The sequence below is a fragment of the Peromyscus eremicus genome, chromosome 5 (assembly GCF_949786415.1).
Source record: "Peromyscus eremicus chromosome 5, PerEre_H2_v1, whole genome shotgun sequence".
NCBI lineage: Eukaryota > Metazoa > Chordata > Mammalia > Rodentia > Cricetidae > Peromyscus > Peromyscus eremicus.
In genome coordinates, this window is record NC_081420.1 from 121,248,188 (window position 1) to 121,276,012 (window position 27,825).

At 42.7% G+C, this 27,825-nt stretch overlaps 1 protein-coding gene across 4 annotated transcripts in view; it reads right to left on the minus strand.

The window, feature by feature from the left end:
• Positions 1 to 3,224: 3,224 nt before the first annotated feature.
• Positions 3,225 to 27,825, minus strand: part of Clgn (calmegin) — a 31,692-nt gene continuing 7,091 nt past the window's right edge. For 3 of the 4 annotated variants that reach the window (XM_059264322.1, XM_059264320.1, XM_059264323.1), the window contains exons 5-15: positions 25,722 to 25,863; positions 18,772 to 18,853; positions 17,294 to 17,486; positions 16,382 to 16,571; positions 9,723 to 9,836; positions 9,469 to 9,619; positions 7,311 to 7,526; positions 6,322 to 6,447; positions 5,871 to 6,033; positions 4,446 to 4,546; positions 3,225 to 3,520 (exon numbers count right to left, since the gene is read on the minus strand). In XM_059264322.1, coding sequence (XP_059120305.1) covers positions 3,440 to 3,520; positions 4,446 to 4,546; positions 5,871 to 6,033; positions 6,322 to 6,447; positions 7,311 to 7,526; positions 9,469 to 9,619; positions 9,723 to 9,836; positions 16,382 to 16,571; positions 17,294 to 17,486; positions 18,772 to 18,853; positions 25,722 to 25,863 — 1,559 coding nt within the window. In that variant the 3' untranslated portion in view covers positions 3,225 to 3,439. The remainder of the gene's footprint in view (positions 3,521 to 4,445; positions 4,547 to 5,870; positions 6,034 to 6,321; positions 6,448 to 7,310; positions 7,527 to 9,468; positions 9,620 to 9,722; positions 9,837 to 16,381; positions 16,572 to 17,293; positions 17,487 to 18,771; positions 18,854 to 25,721; positions 25,864 to 27,825) is intronic. The other variant, XM_059264321.1, reaches the window with a different exon arrangement.

Here is a 27,825-nt window from a genome sequence, read left to right on the forward strand (position 1 = left end):
GATATTGAAGGCCTGTGCCGCCATACTCAGCTCAGAGTTTGTCTTCTGACACAGGGAGAGGACTATGACAGAAGCTGAGGTCACACAACGTGATCAGTTCAACAGTGTTTATCTTGTTTTAAGGTTTCCAGAAGATTTATCAAGTGTCTGTTATTATACAGATGGTTTTCTAGTTGTCCGAGTGCCTATCATGTTCAGGACTGCCCTTACTGTTCTTAGAGACAGACTAAATGTTCCCAAAGGGCGTGGAAAGAAGGCTTAGTGGTTAAGCTCACACCGTTCTTGCAAAGTTCCCAGCACTTTCATGGGATCTCACAACCTCCTGTAGCCACAGGTCCAGGGAGTTCCCAGGTACATGTTACCCAATGCAGACATATGCATAATTAAAATACGTTTCTAAGTTTATGTTTTCTCCCATCAGCTTGCCTCGTCTAACCTGTCAAGAGGAGATGGTTTCTGTGGTGGTTTGAATGAGAATGGCTCCCGTAAGCATACATATTTGCATACTTGGTCCTCAGATGGTGGAACTGTTTGGGAAGGATTGGGAGGTATGATCTTGTTGGAGGAGGCTGTATCACTGGGAAGTGGGTTTGAGTTTTCAAAAGACTTGCGCTGCACTGGCTGGTTTTGTGTGTCAACTTGACACAAGCTAGAGCCATCAGAGAAAGAGCCTCTGCTGAGGAAATGTCTCCATGAGATCCAGCTGTAAGGAATTTTTTCAGTTAGTGATCAATGAGGGAGGGCCCTGCCCATGGTGGGTGGTGCCATCCCTGGGCTGCTGGTCCTGGGTTCTATAGGAAAGCAGGCTGAGCAAGCCAGGGGAAGCAAGCCAGTAAGCAGCACCCCTCCATGGCCTCCGAATCAGCTTCTGAATCTAGGATCCTGCCCTGTTTGAGTTCCTGTCCTGACTTGCTTCAATGATGAACAGCAACGCTGAAGTATAAGCCAAATAAACCTTTTCCTCCCCAACTTGCTTTTTGGTCATGGTGTTTCATCACAGCAATAGAAACCCTGAGACATGTCCCATTTCCAGTGTGCTCTCTGCCTCCTACTTCAGCTGATCCTGGTGCCATGCCTTTGCCCTGAAATCATGGCCTGTGATCCTCGGAAACCCTAAACCCAAATTGAACTCTTTTGTAAATTTCCTTGGTCATGTCTTATCACAGCAGAAGAAAAAAATGAAGTCAGCTTCATTTCCTAACCTCCTCATCCTATAGGAAAGTAGGGCCTATGTGATTTGGGAATAAATGATTGAGATGGTCTGAAATATGTTTTATATAAATTATTTGTATAACAGATTTAGAGAAATTGTCTAAGTCAGCTGATATCTCACCTTTAAATCTTGCTAAAGGTAAAACATACAGCGAAAATCTAAAGGACCTCACAGACGGGTGTCCAGAGTGTGAGTTATGTGTTGACTGTTCTGAACAGTTTCTACTGTATACAAAATAATTTTACACTCGTGTGCATGCACTCACATTCACGAGTGTGCCTCTTCAGAGGGCACTTTGGAACTCAGATCTCTCCTTCTCTTTCCACTTTTAGATCCTTGGATTGGACTCAAGTCACCTGCCCACATGGCATGCACTTTTACCCCCAGCGCAACCCCCTTGGCCCAGTGAAGCCGTTTTGAGAATTCTAGATTCTCTGGTACACTGAATCCACCCCAGCTGCTCATCCCACACTAAGGCTTCCACTGTGTCCCTCCAAAGGAGACTGACACTAATCCTAATGACGCTGATGTCATCCTAGAGAAATGGCCAATGGAAGTGAGCCTCACTGAAGAGTATTTTCAAGGAAAAGAAGCAGAGGCTGGAGAGCTGGCTCAGCCATTAAGCATGAGCTGCTCTTGCAGAGGACCCAAGTTCAGTTCCCAGGACAAACATGGAAGCTCACAACCTCCTGTAACTCCAGTCCCAAGACATCCAATGCCCTCTCTGGGTCTCCAGGGGATCTGCACACATATTAAAAATCCACCCAAGAGTTTATGAATGTTAGAACACGGCCATGGGGAAAAAAATCACTCTACCTCCACAGCTCTCTGAAAGACGCCAACAGTCTCACTGGCTCTGCTCAGTGTCCTTTAGGGAGATGAGGCTAAGGTGGATTTCCAGTGTGTGGGTTCTGAACATACCTATCCAAAGGAGCTGTCAAAAGGTAGGGTGTGCATGTCTGCAAAACAAACCCTAACTCATCAAAGTTCCACAGGGACTCAGTATTAAAGTCATCCTCTAGTCCTCATGTAGACTTGAGTGGCCTTTCAAAGGATCGACACATGTTACTTAAGTGTAAAATATTCTTCAGTAAAACATTGTAAGTGGAACACTGTGGAAAAGGGGCTTGTCTGGGCACCCACTTCAGAAAACAGACTCAGAATATATGTGACCTCGTTAGCAGAAAATCATGGCAGAAAGATTGGATTTAACCATTAGAATCCTGCAATAATAAATGAAGCCTCTCCAGTAATGACCCATAGAGAGGGTATAATTTAATTGAGAAAAATAATGTCGAGCAGTGGTGGCGCATGCCTTTAATCCCAGCACTCAGGAGGCAGAGGCAGGCAGATCTGTGTGAATTTGAGGCCAGCCTGGTCTCTAGAGCAAGTTTCAGGATGGTCAGAGCTACAGAGAGAAACCCTTTCTTGAAAAACCAAAAAAAAAAAAAAATTAAATGAGAAAAATATTTAAATTTCGTTTTCAAGAGCAGTGTGTGCACACAGTTTTGTGAATGAGATAAGCCATTTGGTCATGAAGTGGCTACAAAAGCTTGAACAAAAATCTGTACATCCTTTGGTTTTGACAAGCCTATTATCTTGTGTTCATGTGTAGAATACGCTTGCATATTACCCAGTGATTGCATGAGTGGCCCTTGAACATTTGTTCAGTTGACAAGCCTGTCAACACAGCACCTCGTCAAGGAATCTCTACGTGAACTGACCCTAACCACAGTGTGACACAGGCAAGGTAAGTGTGGGTCCCATCCAACAGCATCAAACGATCACACAGGAACTCTGTTACCTTCAGTCTGTACAACAGAGCATACTTGAATTTTATTATAAAACTAACCTGTATCTTCTTCTATAGCCATTTAAATGGAAAGTCCAATAGTTGACATTTCCAATAGCAGGTGTGATGGCTACGTGTGATTTTGCTCTACAAAACCAAACCTATCTTCCAACCATTAAAACTGTAACTTCTAAGGATATTAATCTCTTGGATCTCATGTAATGTGCCACTTTTCTTTTATTCTAAATTCAAAGACCAGTTAACTTCAAAGTTACTTTCCCCCCAAAAAAAGAAAGAAAGAAAGAAGTATCTGAAAAAGTAACATTGCTAGATATTTAGAAAGAGTTTGTGCAGATGGATTCACTGTCCTTTGGGGCACGCTAACTTTAGGATGCCAGCTCTCTCTCTTGGGGATTTGGAATACTTGAGACACATCAGTCCTTCCGTACCCTCCTCTTGCGTAATGACTTCACTGGTGCGTCTCCAGACCCTGTGCTCTCGTCGGCTTCTTTCATCTGGAAAACAATGAATGAGGAAATGTTTCCTTTCACATAACCTTAACTAGTGAGCAGCAGTATGCTTATTTCTCATTGTTTCAACTGTGTGCTCTAGCCATCCAACGCTGTGTTACACAGACAGGCTCCTTCCTGTACTTCATGAAGCTGCCTTGATGTCTTATTTATTTACAGCTGGCCTGATGACATTTTCAAAATAATCCTGCTCATCAGATAAGCATGTGGCAAAGACCACTACTGCCTGCTCCTGCAGCGTTTTATTTATGACTCAGAACACGGTCTCAGTCTCATAGGAAAAAGTTGTGTGATTCCCGCTGAGGGATTAAACTGCTCACACACTGTTTCTGTGAGTAATGAACCCTGAGCTGGTTTTACAGAGATCAGAACTTCTGGAATAAAAGCTTCCAGAAAAATTAGGAGAGGAAAAAAACATAATGTCTTCACAGTTTTCTCTCCTTTCTTTACCTTTCGGAATGTGTGTGTACCTAACAGCAAACTTTAAGAACAAAATGCGTGCATGGAGATACTATGCAGCTGAAGTCACTTCACAGTTCTCCCTGCAGCACACCAAGTTATTTCACCAAATTATGCGATTCAAAAATAGTTTAGCTTACTGACAAATATACACATGAAAAGACTAGAGGGTGGATTGAGACAACAGTCTTTTCAGCAGGAGGACTGCCTTTTAAACAAACGCTCGTGACCTCGTCCATCTTTACCAAGAGAGTTACGGTCCTTTTTTCCAGTGCGGTCTGCTTTTCCATCGTGTGCGGCTCAGGTGGAGTGTGCCTCCATCACATGTCAAGATGACAACATGTCACAGCGTTTTCTGCCTTCTCTATCAGTTTGTTTTCAAATGTTAGGAGGCACTTAGTCAAGAAAACGGGGAAGCATGGTGGAAGCTTGTTCCTGTCACGAGGCTTACCTCGTCCTCTGATCCAGATTTATTCAGTTTGTCCATTTCCTCCTGCCCTTCTATGGTTTCCCGTTCTTCTCTCTTCTCTTCCGGTTCACCAACTTCCTCTACTAGAATACAGATTTTATTAAAGGCAGAGACCCATGAGTTAGGATTTTGCTACTGAAAAGTTTTAAGAACGATTAAGGGAGATTAATTGCAATTCCACAATTAAAAAGCAACTTCTACTCTTCAAAACTGAAAAAGAAAAAGCCAGCTAATTGTAAATACTTACTATTTTACACTTGTAAAAAAAAGTCATCTTTTTGAAGCAAAGGACAAGTTTCTAAAATTATTATTACACAATATACTAAGCCCAAATAATTCTCAGCTGTCTGGTAGGCGTGTCTCAGTGACAGGTCTTCACTGAGGTGACCCCTGTGTCCCCAGCTTGCTGTCCGAATTATCTTGTACCCTGTGGGCCGTGCCATCTGCCTTTTCATCCACTGATTCTCCTATGGATTCTCTTTAGCCAAATCTCCAACTTTGCCCCGTCATTATGAAAAGACAGGGAGGAAGTGGGGAGAGTGGGGGAGAAGGACAGAGAGAGGAGGAGGAGAAGGCCACCACACACAAAAAAGAGAGCATGTCTTGAGAGTGAAGAAAGTAAAAACTCACTTTACCAAAAATTAGGTTTGAGGAAATGGAAATGGAAGGTGGGACATGTCACCTCTGCCTTTCACACATATTTCCACATGCATAGTGTAGGGCAGTGGGGAAATGCAAAACTGCCTTCTAAAATAAGGCCCTGTTGATATTTAAGTATTCACAAATTAGTTATTTGTGAATTCCCTCTAGACAGAAACACCAACATAAAACACTAGTAAGTTACAAAGGCTCTGAGAACTTACAACCTAAAGAATTCACACACACACACACACACACACACACACACACACACACACCTCTCTCTCTCTCTCTCTCACACACACACACACACAGATACACACAGACACACACATTCTTTTTAAAGAACTTAGTCCTGCAAGTTGTCCTCTGACTTCCATGTATGGTCCATGACATACATGTGCACACACATGTACACTGCCTTTGAGTTACCTGTGTGCCTGTTAGGAACCCCAGGTACGCACTAGCTAGATTTGGGGGAACCTTGTGGTACTGTAGGTGCCCCAGCTGGGGTGAGGGTATGTCTGCTCACACAGCAATTATGTGTAAACAGTAGTTCATCTCTACTCTCAGTCAAGGAGTCTCCAAAGCACAGGAGGCTGTGGACAAGCAGTGGAGACAGGGGGCTGCTCAAGGGCTGGCCCCCTCAGAGGACTGCTGATCCACACTGCCAGTCACCTGCTCTTGGCAGTTCAAATGTGCAGGGCTGGCAGTCATCTGTCGGCGCCAGCAGGACAGGATCTGTCAACAGTCACAGCATAGCCTCACCCTTTTCAACGATGACCATGTCACCATCACTGGGTTTCTTTTCCTCTTCCAAATCTTCTGGCTTCTCCGGGGCCTTCTCCTCCTCTACCCCTTGTTCCAGAGCAGCCTTGGTCTGCGGTTTACATATGTCATTTGTCTTAGGATCCATGTCTTCATATTTTTTCTGTGGTAGTTTAACAAAAACTGTTTTTACTAAAAGCAAAGCACTTTTTTTTTTTTTTTAGTGCACAGACACTAATTACTGAAATGGACAATGTGCGTCCTCTTCATCATAACATTTATCTACCATTTTTTTGCACTAACTGACAAGGTACATAGCAAACTTTCATTAAATCTTACAGGAAACTGAATTTATTGCATCTATATTGGATTCATTACACTGCCTGATTCATACAACTCTGGAACACAAGCAAGTCTGAAAAACCAAGTTGAAAAAGTGTGTTTTCTTTACCTTTACTTTTCTTGGCCAACAAAATGAAGTAACTAATGCTATGGGCAACCCAGCCATCACAAGGTACAAGAGCCAGAGCCATGGGCGCGCCTCTGCTGCTGTGGTTAGCTGTTTGAGCACACCAGGCTGTGGGAGAAATGAGCACAGAACCTTTACACACTTCCACTGGGAAATACAGATTTTATACCACACACACACACACACACACACACACACACACACACACCCCACTATACTACACATCCACACCAAAAATGAAAAAGAAGAAAAAGACCTCTTTGATAATACATTCTGTTATTTAAAGAACTTACTAATAAAATCACCCAGGGATTATTGTTTTTTCTTTTTCTTTTTATATGAACGATTCCACAAGTGGCCCTTGTGCATGAATTTTATTTTCGTAAATAAAATCTGAGGTCACAATATATTTTATTTGTGACAAGCACGTGTCTAAAGAAACCAAATGGGGGTGGGTGAATGGTTTAGCAGATAAAGGTGCCTAACACGCAGGTCAGTTCCTGGCACCTGCAGAACATGCTGGATGCAGTGGACAGTATCAATAACCAGAGCCCCCATGGTGCAGTGGGAGGTGGAGACAGTTTCTGGAGGCTCACAGGCCAGCTAGCCTGGAGTGCACAACACTGCAATAGAGATGAACAATGATGTGGACTTTAGAGTTCTCGGGATTTCTCTAAGTGAAAATACTTGAAATGCATCTAGTTTAATGCTAAACCTTAGGCTTGCACTGCCAACATCAAAACACAAAGGAGTATTTCTTATTGCTACAAGCCACAAGTAGGCTTTGAATCTCATTAGAGCTTCCATAATTTAACAAATGAAATGAGGACATAGGACTCAGGTGCACACTGAGTTCACCCCACAGTCTACGCAGAAAAGCTGAACAGTCTGTCTGCAGAATGTGGGCAAGTCCATCTCCTTGGCATTCGGTGGCCACTGCATCTGGGCGCACCCCGCAGTCACTACTGTACCTCGTTAGCATTCGCCACCATTATCTTCAGTTCCCAGCCATCTGCAGCCCAGCGATCTGCCACCTCCTTTTCTGAACAGATGATAAAATTATCAAAGTAGATGTTGGGAGTCATAGACCAAAGCTCTAAGCCCAGAGCACTGAAAGAAGTCAGAAGGAATGGGTGGTCATCCTCAAAATAATCGGGGTTAGGGATCTTCTGAGGACTCCAGATTCCCTGGAATGAACAACATATGAAGACAATGTTAAATAAAGTGACACCATTAAACAAACAAAAAGGAACAGAAGAAACCTTTTCTAAGGGATGGAAGACGGCTGAGTTGGTAAAGTGCTTGCCCCTGTGTGAGGTAGGAGGGCTTGAGGTCAGTCTCCAGCACCATTTAGGAAGTAGGTACTGTAGGAGAGGCCTGTAATCCAAGACCTGAGGAGACGGGACAGGGCAACCCTGGGGTTTGCTGGCAGCCTGTCTATTTGAATCAGAAAGCTCCAGGCTCAATGACAGACACTGTCTCAAAAACAATAAGATGAAGAGCAATCACACACACACACACACACACACACACACACACACACACACACACACACTTTGTGAAAAATGCTGTGAAGAAAGACTACAGTGAAGAATTAGAACATATAACCACATTTGTACGGTGTGGGAGACATCAACGAGTCACTACAAAGACAAACTAGAGGGGGAAATGAACAATGGAAGCGAAGCCAGATCCCCCAAGAATGTCTGACAGTTTCACAATTCTGAATTTTGACACTGTTAGATAAATAAGGAGTTCACGAAGTACAGACACTAATTCTTGAAATGGATAACATGAGTTCTCTCCATGAGAACTCATTTATTTACTTCTGAAAATGGAACTTTATTCCACAGAGAGCATCACCTGACTATCGGGAAGAAATATATAAAATGAGACAGGGTTTCTCTACATAGCCTGGCTGCTTGGCTGTCCTGGAACTCACTTTGTAGACCAGGCTCGAACTCACAGAGATCCACCTTTCTTTGCCTCTCAAGTGCTGGGATTAAAGGCGTGCACCACCACCTGGCTGCTACATTTTCTTTCTTTCTTTTTTTTTTTTTTTTTAAATTGATACTTTATTTTTAAGACCAGTAGTGTTTGGTTGTACCCTAGGCCTCTGGGCTATCTAGTCTCTGGTTCTTGGTTACCCAAGCAGTGTTGGGTATGGGTTCCTTCTCATGGAATGGGCCTTAAGTCAAATCAGACATTGACTGGCCACTCCAATAAATTCTGTGCCATCATTGCCCTAGCATATTTTGCAGGAAGACAGGTTGTAGGTCAAAGGTTTTGTAGCTGGGTTGGGATCTTTGTTTCTCTTTTAGTAGCTGGCAAAGTACATCTCCCCACCAGCACCAAAAAGATGATGTCTCCATGTTCAATGAGTTGTGTGGGTGTTGTCTTTAGCAATACGCCCCCCCTTGTCAGTTTTTGGAGAGCAATTATTTGTCTTAGCAACAGTTGGGGTTGTTTAAGGATTTCCATGGTCCCCTTGGCCAACAAATCAATTGAATGCAACTGAGCCCTGTCACTGGAGGCCTCACTGGTGACAAGAGATGTCTATTTAAGACTCCATTACTAGGAGTCCTTATTAGGATCACCTTCATTAATTCCAGGAAGTTTCCACTGCACTAGGTTTCCACATCACCCCAAATGTCCCCCCATTCCAACAGTCTCTCCCCACACTCTCTCCCTCTACACCACCTTTTCCCTCCTGACCACTCCACTCCTGTCCCCACCCACGCCCTGTCCATCTGTAAAATCTACTTCCCCATCCCAGGGAGATCCATGTGTCCCCACTAGATCCCTATCCATGTATCCTCACTAGATCCCTATCCATGTGTCCCCATTAGATCCCTATCCACGTGTCCACACTAGATCCCTATCCACGTGTCCACACTAGATCCCTATCCACATGTCCACACTAGATCCCTATCCACGTGTCCCCATTAGATTCCTATCCACATGTCCACACTAGATCCCTATCCACGTGTCCACACTAGATCCTTCCTCTTTACCTAACCTAAATGAGCTGACTTTCTTTGACTTCATAAGCTACAAATCAAACTTCTAAAAGCTAACAGAATATTGGTGAGGATTACCTGATTACAGAACTGAGACAGTGGCCATTACCTGGTAGCTAGGATTATTGATCATTGGCGGTTTCCAGACTCCTTTGTATTTTGGGTTATCTATCATAGGGGGTTTCCACTCGCCACATCCAATCTGACAGGCTGGATTAGGCATACGTGGTGCCTCCCATTCTCCATCCATGTCATCACTCCTGAAGTTATTAGAGCAGAGGGAATCTATTAGCCTCCAATAGTGACAATTAGTAGATAATCAGGATGCACTTGGCCCCTTTCCTGGAATTGAAGAATGCTTACCAATCATCAGGCTTCTTGGCACTAGGATTGGGGATAAATTTCGGTTCATCATCAAGCCAGCCATCAGGTTTAACAGCACTTGAGTCTTCTATTTGGGCAGGTTCATTTTCATCCCTGTAAATACATTATGACAATGTATTCACTGTTTTAGGAAGCTCTTAAATACACAGGTCAAAATGTCCAGAGGGTTCTGCAGCAGTATGTCCTGTCCTATCATTTGGTTTGTGTGCCTACTAAGGACACCATACACCTCCAACACACACACACACACACACACACACACACACACACACACACTTCATTTGCTTGTCATATGTGGTCTTGTGTTCCATGTACACTTTTTTTTTTAAAAAAATATAAATGATAGCATTGCATACATTGAATGCTGAATCTTGCTTTTATCATTCAAACGCAGTCAGCAAAAATTACGTACTAGATGTCTGCTGATATGGTTTGGATTTTATGTGTTGAAGGTTTGGTTCCCAATGCAGCCAAGTTCAGAGTGAGGTCTTGAGGCTGTGACTGGATCATAAGGGTGTTGGTTTCATGAATGAATCAATTTGTTTTCGGATTCCTAGCTTATTGGATTTCAGACTTAACGGATTTTGTTATAAAGTGATTCCTCTTTGCTTCCCAGCTGCTACAATGTGGGAAGCTTTGTTTCTAACACAGCCCTTTGCAAGGTGTACTGACAACGCGCCCAGGAGCAATGGAGCCAGGCACCTATGCATGAAATGCTGAAACTGAGCCCAAGTCTTTCTTCCTATGTGTGTGTTGACTCCTGGGTGTTTTCTGTCACAGTGAAGGAAATCTAACAAAGAGACTGGCACCCAGGAATGTGGTCATTTCCACGACTAACCCTGACCGTGTGGTTCAGAGGCCTTTGGAAGTTGTTCATATGTGGGAAGGGCTTGGGAAAGTCTGGGGACTCGGTCTGGAAAGAGCTTGGAAGGCTGGCAGCAGGCTCAGTGGGCAAGCCTGGCAGGAGTCAGGTCAGACAGGAGGAGCTGCTGGGAGAAATGCAGCCAGAAGAGCCTGTCCCGACAGCCAGGAGTTCGGTACCTCCACCCAAACCAGGCACACAGGGCAGCGCCAGTGCGTTTCCAAACCATTCTTATTTTGTTAGGTCGCCTGTTTCTTTTACATTAGGAAATTGACCCTTTGCTGGCTGTGTACTATAAAAATATAATCTTTCCACTTTCTACTTTCTCAGGTTTAAAAAAAAATTCACATTTATTTATTATCTGTGTGTGTGTGTGTGTGTGTGTGTGTGTGTGTGTGTGTGCGTGTGTGCATTTGCACTTATGCCACAGCACACAGGAGGTCAGAGGCTAAGCTGCAAAATCGGTTCTCTCTTCCACGTGGGCTCCAGGGTGGAATTCTGGCCATCAGTCAGGTCCAGTGGCAGGCACCGTTACCCGATGAGCCATCTCACCAGTCCGCGTCGGTTTTTAAATATATGGTTATTATTTATTTAGGCAGGTTCTCATGTCACCCATGCTAGCCTGGAACTTTCTATGTAGCCAAGGCTGTGACACCCTGACGCCCCGATCATATTTTCCCAGTGCTGCGCCACAGGTTTCTAACATGATGCCTGGCCTTTAACACATGTCCGCTGCTGTTCCTTTTGCCATTTACAAACCATATGTTTTCAAGCAGCTGAATTTATTAACATTTTATGATTTTTCTAATTTATGTCAGACTTAAAAAGATTCCTCCTACGCCATTTTTAAAAAATTATAAACTCTCCATATTTAATTTTAGTATTTTAATTTAAAAAGAAACAGGAAGACTTAGGAAGAAAACCCCGAGGAGCATGACCATGATGAGTAGGAGAATGACTGAGACACCACCTCTGTGGAAAAGCGGACATCTTGACATCATCAGCTCATTCATGGCTTCCCACACGAACCTCAAGCTGCAAAACAGATTAAACCCAATTCTGCTGATGCACAGACTCGGCCGACCCGACCTCAGAGTCAGTCTCTGAACACACATAGCAACCAGATCCTGGCATTCAACAGCCTTTCTTTTAGTGCCTCCTAACACAAGTCTCACACATTTCACCAAACATGAAGCTGTCATCTACAGCTTCCTGAGTTTGAGGGTAACGTCCTCTCTCTGGGCACAGAAATCTGAGTTGGAGTGGGTTCGCATTGAGGTGCACTGCTGTTTCTGGCAGTACGAACATATCACATGATTCCACTAAAGCAGCCTGCTGCTCCTACCCTCTGTGAAGCAGTTTGCCTGAGAGGAAAGGCATCCCCACTACAGTCAGCATCTCTCTGAATCAGCAGGAGTTGACGTGTTGGGTTTTCTTCAGAACAACACCCCGGGGTTCTGGACAGGTGGTCACACCAATGTTTACAAACAAGTGACTGGAGGAATTGGGAATGATTTTTCAAAGACACAGAAAAAAACGCGAGACAACAGCAAGCAGTGGAACATACACATATGGAGCTTTCAGGATGCTCACTCAGTGAAGTAGCAGCCAATCTGCACGTCACACAAACGGCGTGCCCACACTCTAAGACGTGCAAAAGAACTGAACTGGAGAAACACAATCATGAGGACAAAGAAATCCACATCAGAACACAGCAAAACTACACAGCTGAAAACTGGTAATGTGGGAAAATACCTTAAAATTGAAAACAGTGGCCCACGAGGCAGGGATCATCAACCTGCCATTATGAACTGCAGGCCTCAAAACAAAACAAAACAAAAACAAAAACAAAAATGGATGCATTCTCAGAGACAGCGCCCAGTGGTGCTTAGTTGTCAGTGAAAAACCTTCAAAAACTATGCTGATATAAATACATTTTCAGACATGAAACAGCTGGGAAAACTCACTGAAAGAAGAGAAGAACAAATCAAGTACATGTTGCCTGTAAGAAACCCACTGTAGGGCTGGCCAGATGGCTCAGAGGGTAAAGGTGCTTGCGGCCAAACAGAGGACCTGAGTTCAACCCCTAAGGCCTGCATGATAGAAGGAGAGAACTGACTACCTCGAGTTGTCCTGACTTTCACACAGGCATTGTGGGGCAGGTACCACATACACACAAGCACACAAAGTAATAAGAAATTTCTAAAAGCATTTGACAAACTTAAAATGGTATTTCAGCAAAGAAGTATATAAATGGTAGTAAAAGCCACATGCTGAGTGAGATTAGGGAAATGTGAGTTCAAACAGTAGGATTCCACTGCAGACCTTTTAGAATGGCCGAAAAGAAAAACAGAAATAGAGTGCTGTGAATGTAAAGAAGCTGAAACGCTTGTGTGAGGCTGGTGGGGTGCAAAATAGCAAGGCCTCGGGAAAGACTGGCAGCTTCTCACCAATTTACACACACACACACACACACACACACACACACACACACACTTCCTGAACGGGTCAGCAAATCCATTCCTAGGCATTTATCCTTGATAGGGGAAATTTATGTCCAACCGAAATTCTGTCTGTAACTGTTGACCACACATTTACTTTTAATTACACTAAACTGGAAAATCCTGCAATTTTCCATCAATTTGTGAACGGACGGACCGATGACGACATAGTCCCTGCGCAGGGCAGCTGCTGCAGACGCAGGAGCCAGCACAGGGCAGGCTCAGGGGACAGGCGGAGATCCTAGAAGAGTCCACTTTACACAGTGCTTTGCCAAGCTACAGGGAAGGAAGCCTCATTGAGGTGCAGAACGTGAGGTCCTCCTGGGAAGATGAAAATGCCATAGACATTGGTGTGTCTATCAGAACCCACAGAACCATGCACTGCAAATGAATTTGGCAGTACAAAATTTATACTTTAATGAATCTGAAAAAAATGCTCAACAAAAGACATAAAGAAGATAATAATAGTGCTCAGCAAGTGGGCTGTTAGTCAACATTAGACAACCAGTCACTATAATTCACTGTACTAAGAAAACAAAAAGGACAGTCATTTCAACAAGTTTGTAAAATCATGTTATAGTTGTTACTGGACTGGACATTGTTAATATATAAAATGGAGTTTTTTGTCTGAATCTGTCAAATGTTAATGGACTAGACATTGTTAATGTTATTTTTGACTGTATATATTGTATATACTTGTTGGATAGTTTTTCTTGTATTAGTTACAAGCTTTTTTTAATTTTAGACAAAATAAAGGGAATGTGGTGGTATTGTGTTCCCCAAAATATTGTGCGCCCTAATAAACTTATCTGGGGTCAGAGACAGAACAGCCACTAGATACAAAGGCTAGAAAATGGTGGCACTCACACCTTTAATCCTAGCATTCCAGAGGCAGAAATCCATGTGTTCAAGGATACAGCCAAGCATGGTGACTCACGCCTTTAATCCCAGAAAGTGTGCCTTTAATCCCAGGGAGTGGTGGTAGAAAGCAGAAAGGTATATAAGGCGTGAGGACCAGAAACTAACAGCATTTTAGCTGTTAAGCTTTTAGGTTTTGAGCAGCACAGTTCAGCTGAGAGCCATTCGGATATGAGGACACAGAGGCTTCCAGTCTGAGGAAACAAGATTAGCTGAGAAGTTGCCCAGGTGAGGTTAGCTGTGACTTGTTCTGTCTCTCTGATCATCCAGTGTTCACCCCAATACCTGGCTCCTGGATTTGATTTTATTAATAAGAACTTTTAAGATTCCTGCTACATATAGTCTCATAGGAATCAAAGAACAATTTTTTTTTTAACTTGAGGAATTTGTATTCACACCTTTGTGAAGTCTCCTTCCATTTGGGGTAGCAGGCGGCAGCATGCTATTTCTAGACCCAGTTATAAAATATGGCAGCAATTTCAAGGGTGCTGTCTCTCTGTCTTAGATCACTGCTTCTGAAGTGTGATCTAAGCTTCCACGAACACACCTAAAGGGAGGGCTAGGTAGGTAGAGAAGGATGGACACCTCCTGGGAATGGGTCATTTGAGCTGGTTAGGAAGTGGCAGCATTTCAAAGCCAGAGGCAGACACCCTCAGCCAGGCCTCCTCCACATCTCTGCCTCAACCCACCGAGGTAGTAATCAGCATGCATTGTCTTTGCTTGGTATGTTTGGGGATATTTGTTACACAGCACAACCTAACACAGTGGTTAAATACAAAAAGAAATATAATCTATTTAGCAAACCTTAATTAAGAGTTATGCAGCCAGCAGGAAAAAAAACTATGGTTCTTAGGAATAAAAGAACACGGTCTTCATGCAAAAATCACAAACCATATCTCAAGGACAAAGACTAGCTCGGTAGAAAGAAAGATATGCTGACATCCCTCACCATCCAACTTCAAGCTATGGGGACTCATCAACTGAATGCATTTCAGTTAAGGAAAACCTTCAGTCCCCCAAAATAGAAACAACACAAATACAGAGCTAGTAAAGGGAAACAGTGCTTCGGCATGATGATGTGATGAGTCCCACAATGGCTTTGTAAGCTGCTGACAGTATGGTAACCTAAAGCCAAGTCAAACAATCAAACAAACAAAACCCAACCAACCAACCAACCAACCAACCAACCAAAACCAAAACCAACTAACCAACCAAAACCAACCAACCAACCAAAACCAAAAACCAACCAACCAAAATCAAAACCAAAACCAACCAACCAACCAAAACCAAAAACCAACCAACCAAAACCAAAACCAAAAGCAACCAACCACCAACCAACCAATCAACCAAACCAAAACCAAAAGCAATCAACCACCAACCAACCAACCAACCAAAACCAAAAGCAAGCAATCAAGCAAGCAACCAACCAAAACCAAAACCAACCAACCAGCCAACCAACCAAAACCAAAAGCAAGCAAGCAACCAACCAACCAAAACCAAAAGCAAGCAAGCATCCAACCAACCAAAACCAAAACCAACCAACCAACCAACCAACCAAAACCAAAAGCAAGCAAGCAACCAACCAACCAAAACCAAAAGCAAGCAAGCAACCAACCAAACAAAACCAAAACCAACCAACCAACCAACCAAAACCAAAACCAAAACCAACCAACCAACTAACCAACCAACCAACCAAACAAAAACCCAGTTCTCTATAGTCACCTATAGAGAATACCACACACATATGAGGAAGAACAAGCCAGGAATTAAAATGAAAGGCTTGATGTTTCAAACTCACAGATCTTCCCATAGAACTGATACCATAAAAAATGAACACATGATGAAAAAAGGCAACAAAATAAAAATATTAAAGTAAGTTTTAAGTTAAAAAGATAAGGAAATGCAACATCCATTTCTGAAAATTATTTCATACAAAATTATTGAAAGCAAACAGTATTGCTGTTAAAAGAGTTTCATTGGCTATAAATGTCACCGACCCATTTGTTGTGATATTTTGTTTGTGTTCTGACAAATAAAGCTTGCCTGGAGATCAGAGGACAGAGCTAGCCACTAGTTAACTGTAGAGGCCAGGCAGTGATGGCACACACTTAATCCCGGCACTAGGGAGGTGGAGACAGGAATATAAGGCAGGTGGAAACAAGACCCCCCTCCCCTCAATTTGAGATTTCTTAGAGGTAAGAAGTCTCTAGTGGCTGCTGCTCTGCTTCTCTGATCTTTCAGCTTTCACCTTCTGTATCTGACTCCAGGTTTTTGTTGTTAAGACTGATTAGGATCATGCTTCACCCATCCTGGGCCAGTTCAGACTGGACACCACGTAGTAGCTGAGTTCCCCTTACCAGTCCTCCGGCTTGACTGCGCTGGGGTCGGGGATTTTGGCTCTGTCATCCCACTCATCTGGCTTCTTATCGCTGGGATCATCAATTTCTCTGGGTGGGTTGATAGGTGGGACCACATCCTCTAGCAAGCTCCCTTGGTTCACAACTTTCTGATCAATGAAGATTTCAAATGTATCATCCGGATTCATCACTGGAGAACAATTTTAATACTTTATAGTTATTATTCAGACAGACATTGCAAAGATACTTCTAAATACTAAAATGGCCTGAACTTTATAAATATAATTTTCTCCTAACCAGGAAAAACCAGTGTATTGAATCAAAACTTGCTGAAATCACTAGCTACAGTATTTTCTAAAATAAAGACAAAATTTGTTTAAAACTCATTTTTAAATAATAAAAATTTCCATTATTTCCACAGGTAAAACTACTCAACATCTAGCTAATCCTGGTGGGGACTCATGGCCACAAAGTGTCCCTCTTTTACAGTTACAGAATATAACCCAATCTTCCTCATATTAAAACAAAACCCTCAAACTTAAAAGGCTGCAAGTATATTACAAAGAACTCAAACTGTTTTAGAACCACTTGAGAGTTCCTGACCCAGTAAATATCACCCCTAAAAATGCATTTTTCCTACAAACATACATTCTCCTATGTAAACCCCACTCAGCAAAACAATGTCAGGAAAGTTGCATGCTACATGACTTCCACTCAGGTATCTCTTCTGAACTCCCCTCACCCCTGCTGGGGGCTTTCTTTTCTCCCCTGTTTTATTATTTGACACAACTGTCTCCCCTAAAGATAAACTTCTTGAAGGTAGAGACGTTTGTTTTCTCCCAAAAGGACAGGCCCTCAGCAACTCTGCGGTCAGCGAGTACTTTTGAATGAATGAATGAATGAAAGGTGTACCAAGGGTATAGAGGTGAGTCTTCCTGTCTGTGAAGAACTCTTTCAGATCAACATCTGGAGGTTTGGCATGCTTTTCTTCAAAAGCTCCAGTTTTGGGATGTTTGTGTCTGAAGATAAGATGAAGTTTATAATCTTCTCCACATTTATCTGGTCCAAACATGATGGTATAGGATGTTTTATCATAAAAGTTTTCCTTCAAAGAGAGATGATGGTCCAGATTAGCCCAGAGTCATAGTGCAGTCAGTGACTCTATTCTGTCCAGTGGGTGGAGTTTACAAACTATATTAAAAGCCAACTTATTGAAGAATTAATACAAATGACAATAAAGGATACGGCAAAGTGAAAACTTCTGCTTCAAAGTAATGTGTTCCTTTAGACAAGCACACGCTACTTCCTTCCTGAAGGTGCAGGGAGGAGCTGGTACCTTAGCATCAGAAAAAAGCTTCAACGCTTTATGCAAATATACATTAACAGTACATAGGAAATTAAGCACATTTATGACCTTAGATTGAAGTGATGGATTATTCATTGCCATTATTCAGGAAGATACCAGCAAATACCCTTAGTAAAATGTGCTCAGACACAGAGAGGAACTCGATTTCATCCCTTGTGGGGCCTACTCTTCTGGCACGTTATTCTGTACTCAGATACTGCAGCTCCAATGTTGCCACTGCCATGTGACCAAGCGTGTGTGGCTGAGTGAGTTTCTGAGCCCTCCGAATCCCCATGTCATCTCATCTCAAATGTGGAGATGACAGTTCCTACCTCAGAAGGGCTCTCTGAGGATTCGCTGAGTCCAATAAAGCAGTAAAGGGATTCAAGCCACCCTTCCACTGAGACCATGACCGACAAGACCTAAAACAAGAGCTTCACTAACTCCGGCCTCAAATGCCTCTCTTTTGCCTGATCCTAAGGCCAGCAGTTCAGAAAGCAACCCGTGATGCGCTCCTTGGAGCTTGCCCACAGCAAAGCCATCTCAACATACCCGGGGTCTCCTTACTTCTCTTCCAGCCAGACCCCTGACAGAGCTCCGACTGCGGCCTTTTCTTTTGCAGAAAGCTGTCCCCAACCTATCAGAACTGGGCAGCCACTATAGTTTTTTCTGTGTTTTGCCAACACTTGAAACAGCCCAGTTTTTAATGTGGGCTTTGGGCCGCTTCTGCTTTGTGCTTCTCTGAACAAGCCTGTGAAGAGCTCCACTTTGACATCTCATCGACATCTCTAAGCACCTGTCTTTTCTATTTGCAGATGGGGCACAGTTATCTATATTACTAATGAGCACAGAACTGATGTCTTCACCAAGTAATGCAGCTGTGTTATGAATCTTGAGGGCAAACTGTAAAGATCATGTAGACTCATGTTGGAAAAAGACATAGTTACTTTTTTCAATTGAAAATGAACTTTTCAGTTGTTGTCAACCACTCCTTAAAATACTTATTGACTTTAATAAGGTGTTCTTAGATATTAAAATGTCATACCAGAATCAAATCATCAGTGTCTGCTAGCAGTTTAATGTATGCACCTCCACAGTCAATACCATCTTGGAAATTGACTTCATATCTAAATGGAGGAAAAAGAACCACACTGCTGATAAATAAAAGTTACTTCTTGCTCTTTAAAGTATAATTCCTTTAAGCAGAATTAGTTTATGTTACTACCAAGCTCATTCATATAAAGAATACCCACAACTTACAGGAAGTGAGCAGAAATGCTCACCTAATGCTTCAAGTCATGATGTTAAAATATGAAAGTATTTTAAAATAATTACAACCAACCAGAGAAAAACCAACCATCTCACTGATGTAATTTTCCCAGCCAAAGTATTAAGGTAAGGATAATTTTTTTTTTGTTTGTTTTTTGTTTTTTGTTTTTCGAGACAGGGTTTCTCTGTGTCGTTTTGGTGCCTGTCCTGGATCTCTGTAGACCAGGCTGGCCTCAAACTCACAGAGATCTGCCTGGCTCTGCCTCCCAAGTGCTGGGATTAAAGGCGTGCACCACCACCGCCCAGCAGGATAAAGAGATTTTTAACTAACAGGAACAGCAACCGGAAACCTCACATTCTGATGAGGTAAGTTCTCCCTCTATTCTCCTTGACAGAGCTGGGCATCAAACCCAGGGCCTCACACAAGCTGGGTAAGCACTCTACTACTGAGCCAATCCCTGGCCTCGGTATTCTGGATGTTCTGAGCTACAACACCTTTCTCAGAAATTGATGATAACATTGGAGATTCAGAACCCACCACTAATTTTTATTTCAATTCAACTACATCTAAACCATGCTCAGTAGTTTGAATTTATCGAAATAACTTTCTCCAAAGAAGTTTCAGATTTTCACTCAAAAACTTGGGGTATTTCACACAAAAATAGCCAACTTCCACTGTCTAGTGTGACAGCTAAACACCTAAGTCTCTCATAGATCTGCAACATACTAGAAGTCTCAGCTAATTTTTTTTCTGTTTTAGGTTGTTTTTAAAGAAATAGTATTGCTAAAATGATAAGGCAAAAGCTTAAGTGTCTGATAAATTAATGAATCATATGTGAAAAAAAATCCATAAAGTAGTTCCCAAAGTGAAAAACAGTAAAAATAATGTAAAAAAGGTTTTGTTATATGAAGTGAAACAAAAAGATGAAAAAATTAAGAAACCATGTGCAGTGCTGATTATTTAATGAATGACTATAGTTTTAAATGCTTCCTAGCAACTTCAGCAACAAGACAAAAATAAAAATAAAAAAGCATATACAATCTGCCAGCTTAAACCCACTGATGTACTCATTTGAATCAAAAAGAGAGAAAGAGAAAAAAAGAAAAAAAGACCGTGAGTGACTCTGTCTAACTTGGAAGCCTGTGGCAGGCCCTGCCTTGGCTCTTTGCTCAGCTGTCCATAAGAGGGCTCTGGGCACAGACTCTCAAGGAAAAAGGCCAAAACTGCTTCTTGAGTTTTCTGCCTGCCCCATTGGCATCCTGTGTGAGCACAAATCCTTTAATAAGCTCTGATTCTATCTGCTCACCTATGATGCAGGGCATGGCCCTCCCCCGCCTAAAGAACCTGAGGGAAACAAAGGCTCACAAATGTCACATTCTGTTATGGAACATAGGAAAAACAATTTAAAAAACAGTTTAAAAATAAAAATTTATTTGTTTCCCCTAAAGCCTAAGTTTTACTTAAAACACAACTTGACAGTCTCTTCATGGGGCTCATATCCTTGAAGAACAAAACAGAAGAAATCATGCCTGGTGCGGCTTCAAGGTTGAATAGAAAAGACATTGCTGTATTCCAGGTGACTGGAGGTGAGGGTCCTCCAGAAGCATAAACGCTAGAGGGACAGCACAGACAGGCTCTACAGACGGGGACACGGCCTCGCTGTCCATCACATGGAGGCTCAGTCACTCTTTTCATTTCTCATCCTGCAAACTTTCTGTTTCTGAACATCAGCTTTGCAGGCCTACATGCAAAGGCTCTAATCTCAGATCCTTGGGAAGCTGAGATAGGAGGACCCTGAAGTTCAGTCCAGCCGGTGCAACGTGGTGAGATTTTTGTCACAAAATAAAAAGTACAAACAGGCCTGGGGATCAGAGGCAGAGCATTTGCCCAGCGCACGCTAAGGCCTCCTTCAAGCCCCAGCACCATTAGAAACAAACCCACAAACAAAGTGAACATGAATTTGCTAGTGTAAATCATATGCAGTGGACTGGAGGGTCAGCAAAACGTCACTTGTCACATAAGGAAACTGCTGCTAAGCATCAAGCCAGCAGGAAACTGAGGTAACTCAGATTTCTCAGGAGTATCATCTACCAAAACATTATATGAAACAGTTAAAGGGAGAAAACTAACTTACCCGGTCAAGCATACTTGGGGGAAATAATATTAAAGCTACAGATATTTTTTATGTGTAGAACTTCTTAATATCTTTCATGGGCTAATGTGCTTTCTTCTTAGGCAAGACCATCTCTAATTTTCAAAAGCTGTATGATCACACAGCACATACATGCTGGATGTTTCTTTGAGACCCGTGCATGAACTTTACCTGCTGGGTATCCCCAGTCTGAAATCGGAAATGCTTTCAAATCCAAAACACTTTGAGAGACACTTGGTAAATCAAACTATTTCAAATTTCAGAGCAGTAGATAGTTCTAGGTGCTTTGAGAACTGAGAGAAATTTAAAACAAACAAACAAACAAACAAAAAACAAAGCAAAAACAACAGAAAAAATTGCTAATTTATTGGAGCTTTTGAGGGAGAGTGTGGAGCATACTAGAGACACAATAGAGATACAAAATGGAGACCTGGGACAGTCTCAGGAAGGGTTGAAGCACGTGGCGTCTAGCATCCCATCTCTCGAGCCAAGACCCCTTTTGAGTCCAAAGGGGCTTCACAAAGTGGAGAATGGGCCTTGCGACAATGCCAGCTAACGCTGTGGGCACTGACCTATTTGCTACAGAAGAAGCCCACATGCAGCCTTCACAACGCCAGCTCAGCTTAGAGAACTGACAAGAAACCCACACCACTGGATTACCCTAAAAAAAATGCTAGCTCACAGTGCCAGGCCCAGCCCAGATGCTCCATCCTAGAACTTGCCCACCTGTGGTCCCACAAAGCAGGTGAGCAATTCTACCCATCCACCCTCATCCTGGAAAACAGAAGGAAGGTTGGCTTAAAAGGATTAGTGCCCCTAAGGCTCTAAACAAGAAGCTGAGGCAAACCAATAATCCTCAAATCTTGGAAGGATCCAGGCATCCGCAACCTCCTTGAGCACCCACCTCAGTCTACCAAGGTCCTTCAGAGGTGATGGGCAAGACTAGACACTGCTGAGCATCCTGCAGCAGCCAAGAATGTCCCACTACATCCTCCCAGGCCCTCTAGACTAGGGACTCTATATGACTGCCAGCTACCCAAGCACGACCCATGCTAAGCCCCCAGAAATCACTGCTGGGAGTGCTACACCATGCCACCCTGGACCCACTGCAGAATCTCCACGCCCACGAGAAACACCTGTGGAAGGTACCTGTAGCTGCAGGCCCTGCCAAACACGCTCTACCTGAAAGAGCTGTGTCCAAGCTGACAGTGACCTCACAAGCCCCGCCCACCTAAGTCATCGAGACCCCGGCAACCACCGGCTAAAGATGCTACATGACACCGCGCTACTGTGTCCACGTGGAACTAAAGCCACCCAGTCAGCATCCTGGCATTCACTACCGGAAAGGTGTAAGTTACTATCAAAGCCACAATATAAAGCTGATCTGAGTTCTAGAATGCTCAAAGGACTCCAGAAAAATCCAACCGAAGGGAACCGGGTCTGAAACACACGATACTTGAATTCTGAAACATCTGAAGAGGAAGTTCACAAAACCATGAGAGAAAAACACTGTCCAGGCTGGGAAGCAGACACTGTAGGAAACACTACAGGTTCAGAAAACAAACTGAACTCACAGGTTTGGGACTGTGAACTCGCAGAGGTTACAAAAACAAAAACTAAAGGCTGGCAATCAAGAACACCTCAGCTGGCAAAGCTAGCCTTTAAACCAGGAAAGGTACTACTTCCTAAGGCAAGCCAAACCTCTGTCAGCTCAGCACCACAAACCAGCCTACAGAAATCCCTACGGGGGTCCTACTTTGGAGACCAAAGGACAGTAGCTACCAACACAGAAGCACATTAAAGCATAAAACTCATAACACACCACACACACACACAAAAACAAACAAACAAAAAAACCAAAAAACAAAACAAAACAAAAAACAAACTTAAACCATCAGAGACGAACAGGAAGAGAGAAACCAAACAATAAAAAACTTACAAAACAACAACATATTGACAAAATTAGAGAATCTTCTGTAACAATAGCCTTGAACGCCAACATTTTAAACTCCTCAATAAAAGTGAGACTTGCTGAGTAAATTTAAGAAAAATGAACTAAACCAAACAACAACAACAAAATCTGAACAATATGAGAAGAGGAGCCAACTGTTTTCTGCATACTAAAAGATTCACAGAGGTGGAATGTGAAGTGATCGAAAAAGATCTGTCATTCCAACTGAAGAGTACAACTCTCTTCAGATAGGTAGAACAGACTTGGTCAAAAATGATAAGGGGAAGCCGGGTGGTGGTGGCGGCGGCGCACGCCTTTAATGCCAGCACTGGGGAGGCAGAGGCAGATGGATCTCTGTGAGTTCAGGGCCAGCCTGGTGTAGAGTGAGTTCTAGGACAGCCAGGATGACACAGAGAAACCCTGTCTCAAAAACCAAGAGACGCAATAAGCTTATAAGACATTTCTCAAAAGAAGAAACACATGAGCAAAAGTATACTAAAAGACATGTATTGTCGTGAATCAGGAAAATACAAACCAAACCTTACTCAGGTGGAACTGCTTTAATGAAGAAAAAAACAAAACAAAACAAACACACAAAAACTAAAAAAATCACCCCAGAACAAATAAACATGCAAAACTGCTTAGGATGTCAAAAAGGGTAATTCTTATACATTGATGGTGGGACTATGAATTAATACAGCAACTACGAGATTTCTCAAATGAAAACCAGAACTACACTCTGAGCCATTTATCAGCTCTCCCAGGACTGGGAACGTAGCCACAGGAAGTGTAATCAGTCCGTGAGATGCCTGCACTTGCAACATTTACTTAGCATTATTATCGATTGCCATGATGCAGGATTAACTGAAGTGACCACTGATGTTGGGTAAGGGAAAGGTGGTCCATATGCCCAATAGGATACTGCTCAGCCACTTAAAAAGATTAAACTTTTATTCACAGAGACATGGCTGGGACCATGGAGCATCACATTAAGTAAAATAAATCCAACAAAAAACTCAAGACATTTACTACATGATCTCACTCCTTTTGGAGGTAAAACATTGGTTTTATAGGAGTGAAAAGGAGTCATTAGAGGTTTTGAACTGAAAGAGAGAAGAAGGAAAAAAGGAAGCTAAAGATCAGGGACCAAAATACACTCAGGAAGGAGGAAGAAGTTCTGGTGCCCTCTGCAGCAGCAGGTGACTACAATAATTTATGTTCTAGAAAGAGCCAGAAGGGAGGGTCTCAACACAAAGAGGTGATGCGTGTTTAAAGAGACAGAAATGTGAATTTCCATTACATACTGACCGTAACATATCTATTAAAATATCAAACACCACACAGATAGCATGTGTAAAATTAAGATTTGAACAAATATTGAGCAAAAACAATAGTACAAAACTGCTATTATATGAAGAAGTGATCACAAAGGTTGGAAAAATGTTTCCAATTTCAAAGCATTTCAGATCTCAGACTAGGTATGCTCGACATGTGTTGACACCCACTGGAAAAGGAACCAAAAGTCAGCAGATCCATGTGCCAATCATAGCACTTAACACACAATGTTTTCATTTCAGCCCATCTGACTTCTGTTCAGTTCTTGATCCTCTTTATTTTCTTCAATACAATCATTTCACAGTTATTGGGAAATTTTTAGATGTGTTTTTCTGTTTGCTTCCTATCTGGCAAGGGATCATTTTCCTGTCAGTGATTGGCACAGAAAACACTCCATTCATTTTATCCCTGACAACTTGAATTTTGTATCTGTTTCCTGTACAACCCTTTTCAAATGAATAGTACATTCATAGAGTGATGCTCTATACATCTAACTTCTAAGAGAATGATAATGAGGCTACCTTAAAGTCTCAAGAAAGGGCTGGGGAGACGGCTCAGTAGTTAAAGCACCTGACACCCAAGCATTAGGACAGAGTTCAGATCCCTGGAACCCATGTAAAATGCTAGCTGAACATGGAGGCCAGCCTGTAATTCCAGCCTCAGAAGGTGGAGGCAGGGGATTCACGGCGCAAGCTGGCTAAGGAGACATGTTGCAGATTGAAAGACTCTGTCTCAGTGAACAGGGTAGGATTGCATCAAGGATGATCCCAGCATCAATCTCAGGCCTCCACAGTGCGCATGCAGACCACACCGCTGATGTCAGTGCAGGGGTAAGAGAAAGTCTCTTTAGCATGGGGCTTTCAAAAGAGCTCCATGCTCGAAAGACACTGACCTGCGGACAGTTTCCTATTAGAATTAATCTGCTACCTTCTTGAGTGGCTCGGCATGACCAGGACCGTAAACCGGCCAGGCTTATGGCTCTGTTCTGCGTCCTGAGGTGACTATGTTATCAGCAAGGAACTAGAAAACTAAGATGAAAGTGGTGGCTTTAGTGTGCCATCCTTTACGGTGACAGAATTGTGCATGCAAGACACGTGATGTGCAGTTTATCACTAAACTGTTTGCCCCCCAAAGCCCAGGTGTGGTTATGTATATGGACATTTGTATACGAACCTTGAAAGGGAAATGTGGGAATTTTTTTTTGTTATATACAGCACCAAGACCTAACATACATTCAGATGCCAAATTACACCAAACTAATACAAATTAAAAAGTCTTAAAACTTACTGAACTACCAAAGGTTTATCACAGAAAACAAAAGGTTTTGCGAGGACCGCAGATATTGCGTGGTGCTTGGCTTTAGACTTCAGAACCAGTCCTCGGTCGCCGGGTACCTGGTCTTCCTTCAGTTCTTCTATTTCCCATCTTCCTAAAAGAGAAAGCAAAGCAGTGAGCTGAAACAAAAGACAGACAGGAAGCCACATCTCAGCAGCTGTTAGCAGTGATCTTTCCCGTGAAAACTGATTATGGAAAAATACAACCAAATAGCACATCAGGAAATAATATCTGCCGCTTGTGTCTCCCCTCCTCCCCCTCCTCCTCCTTCCTCCCCCTCTCTTCTTCCTTTTCATCTTCCCCTCCCCCATCTCCAAGTCCTTTCTCTTCCTTTCTTTCCTCTCTCCTCCTCTTCTTGCCATTTGTCAGAAACTGGTTTCATTCCCTTAGTCCAAACTCAGAAGACTAACAAATAACATGGCAGGTACACTTCTAAACGAATGCTTAGAACTTCTTGATCTACTCTCAATGAAACAAATGATAAATACGCTTTATCTCATAAGGTCTATGAATGCTGACTTTAAAAAATGAGCTATAAAAGCAAGTGCCCTTCCTGTCTGTGAGTTTCTTCTCTCAGGTACATCTTCTTGATCAAGAGAAAAGTTTGCCTTATCTGGACACTTAGAATAAAATGAAATTAAAAAAAAACAAATAAAATGAGATATTTAAAAATGTATACGAGACAAAGTGCATCGTTAACTGGAAGTGAGCAGTCTGCACAGCAGTTGCTGTAGGTACTGGAGTTGCATTTGAAAACTATCTAGCAAACAAACTCTTCTCCGATTCAACTGCGTGGCTGTGAGCCAGGCGGGCTAACTGTAGCCCCCAAGTTCTGTGTTGGACATCACTCTTCTGCTCCGTTAAAATAGGAAAAAACAAAATCAACTTATGTTAATTTCAAAATTATATGTTTGAAAATTATATTATGTTTGTCTGTTCCAACTAAGCTCAATTCAGCAAAAGATGGTTATTTTGTTATAATGTTTGAACTCACAATTATTTTTATGGGCACATTTAAATCACTAATGCTCTAGACTGCTTTTTTTTTCTCTAAAGAACAATACCACTACCACAAGTCTTAAGATCAAATCAGCTTGAGTTTTAGTCTGTCACTTTGTATACACTATTGGGATTTTAAGAGGAATCTCAAGGATTTTCAAGAGCAACACATTGTTGTACGTGCCTGTAATCACATCACCACTCAGATAGCTCAGGCAGGAGGATCGCATGTGTGAGGGCAACCTGGGTCACATAGCAAGACCCATCTTAAAAATAAAATCAATGTGGGTTTCCCTAAAGCACACTTCTGTCTTACGTTTTTCTAGAGTGAACATTTTACTTAGTTTTTCTTTAAAAAAACACAGTTGCTTAAATCAAGCATTCTGGTGTATAGTGATACTGGGTTTATTTGGATCAATTTTAGCAGTGTATCCCCTGGATCCATTGTTTCTCTGAGGGGAAGAATTCCGTCAATGGTTTTAGCTTGGTCCACACATGTGCTCACGAGGATTTCACAGACATGGTGGCGGGAGCGATTTGCTGGGATGGCGAACATTTTGTGTAGAGGAAGGCAGGCAGGCAGGTATGTCTTTCTCTTACACAACTCAGAAGCTGTGGGAGGGAAACTGACAGCTGAAGTCTAGCACATGCTCTGATGGGACCGCCTGCCGAGTCTGAGTTCTAGGCCATGTGCTTAAGGGTGTAAGGACCTCCCAGACAGGGGAATTCCCCTGCTGGTCCCCTGCAGCAGAGGATATAGGATGCTTGAGGAGACTGCTTTTAGAGTAGGAGAGGGGCATTCTTTTGTCATTCTCCAAGGTGGTCTTTCTAGGGAAGAGAATATGACCCTGAAAGACACTTCCACAGCCACCCTGAAGACAGCGCCATCAGGGATCCTGTGGATGATGGGCATGGCCTGAAGCTGTGGGCTGCAGTGGTGACCATGATCTTAGAGTGCTCATTAAGACACCTCTGCTCTTGATCTACGAGTGCCCAGGCTTGAGGGAAACATCCAGAACAGCACAGTGCAAGCTAACCCCCTGGGGTCAAAATCCAA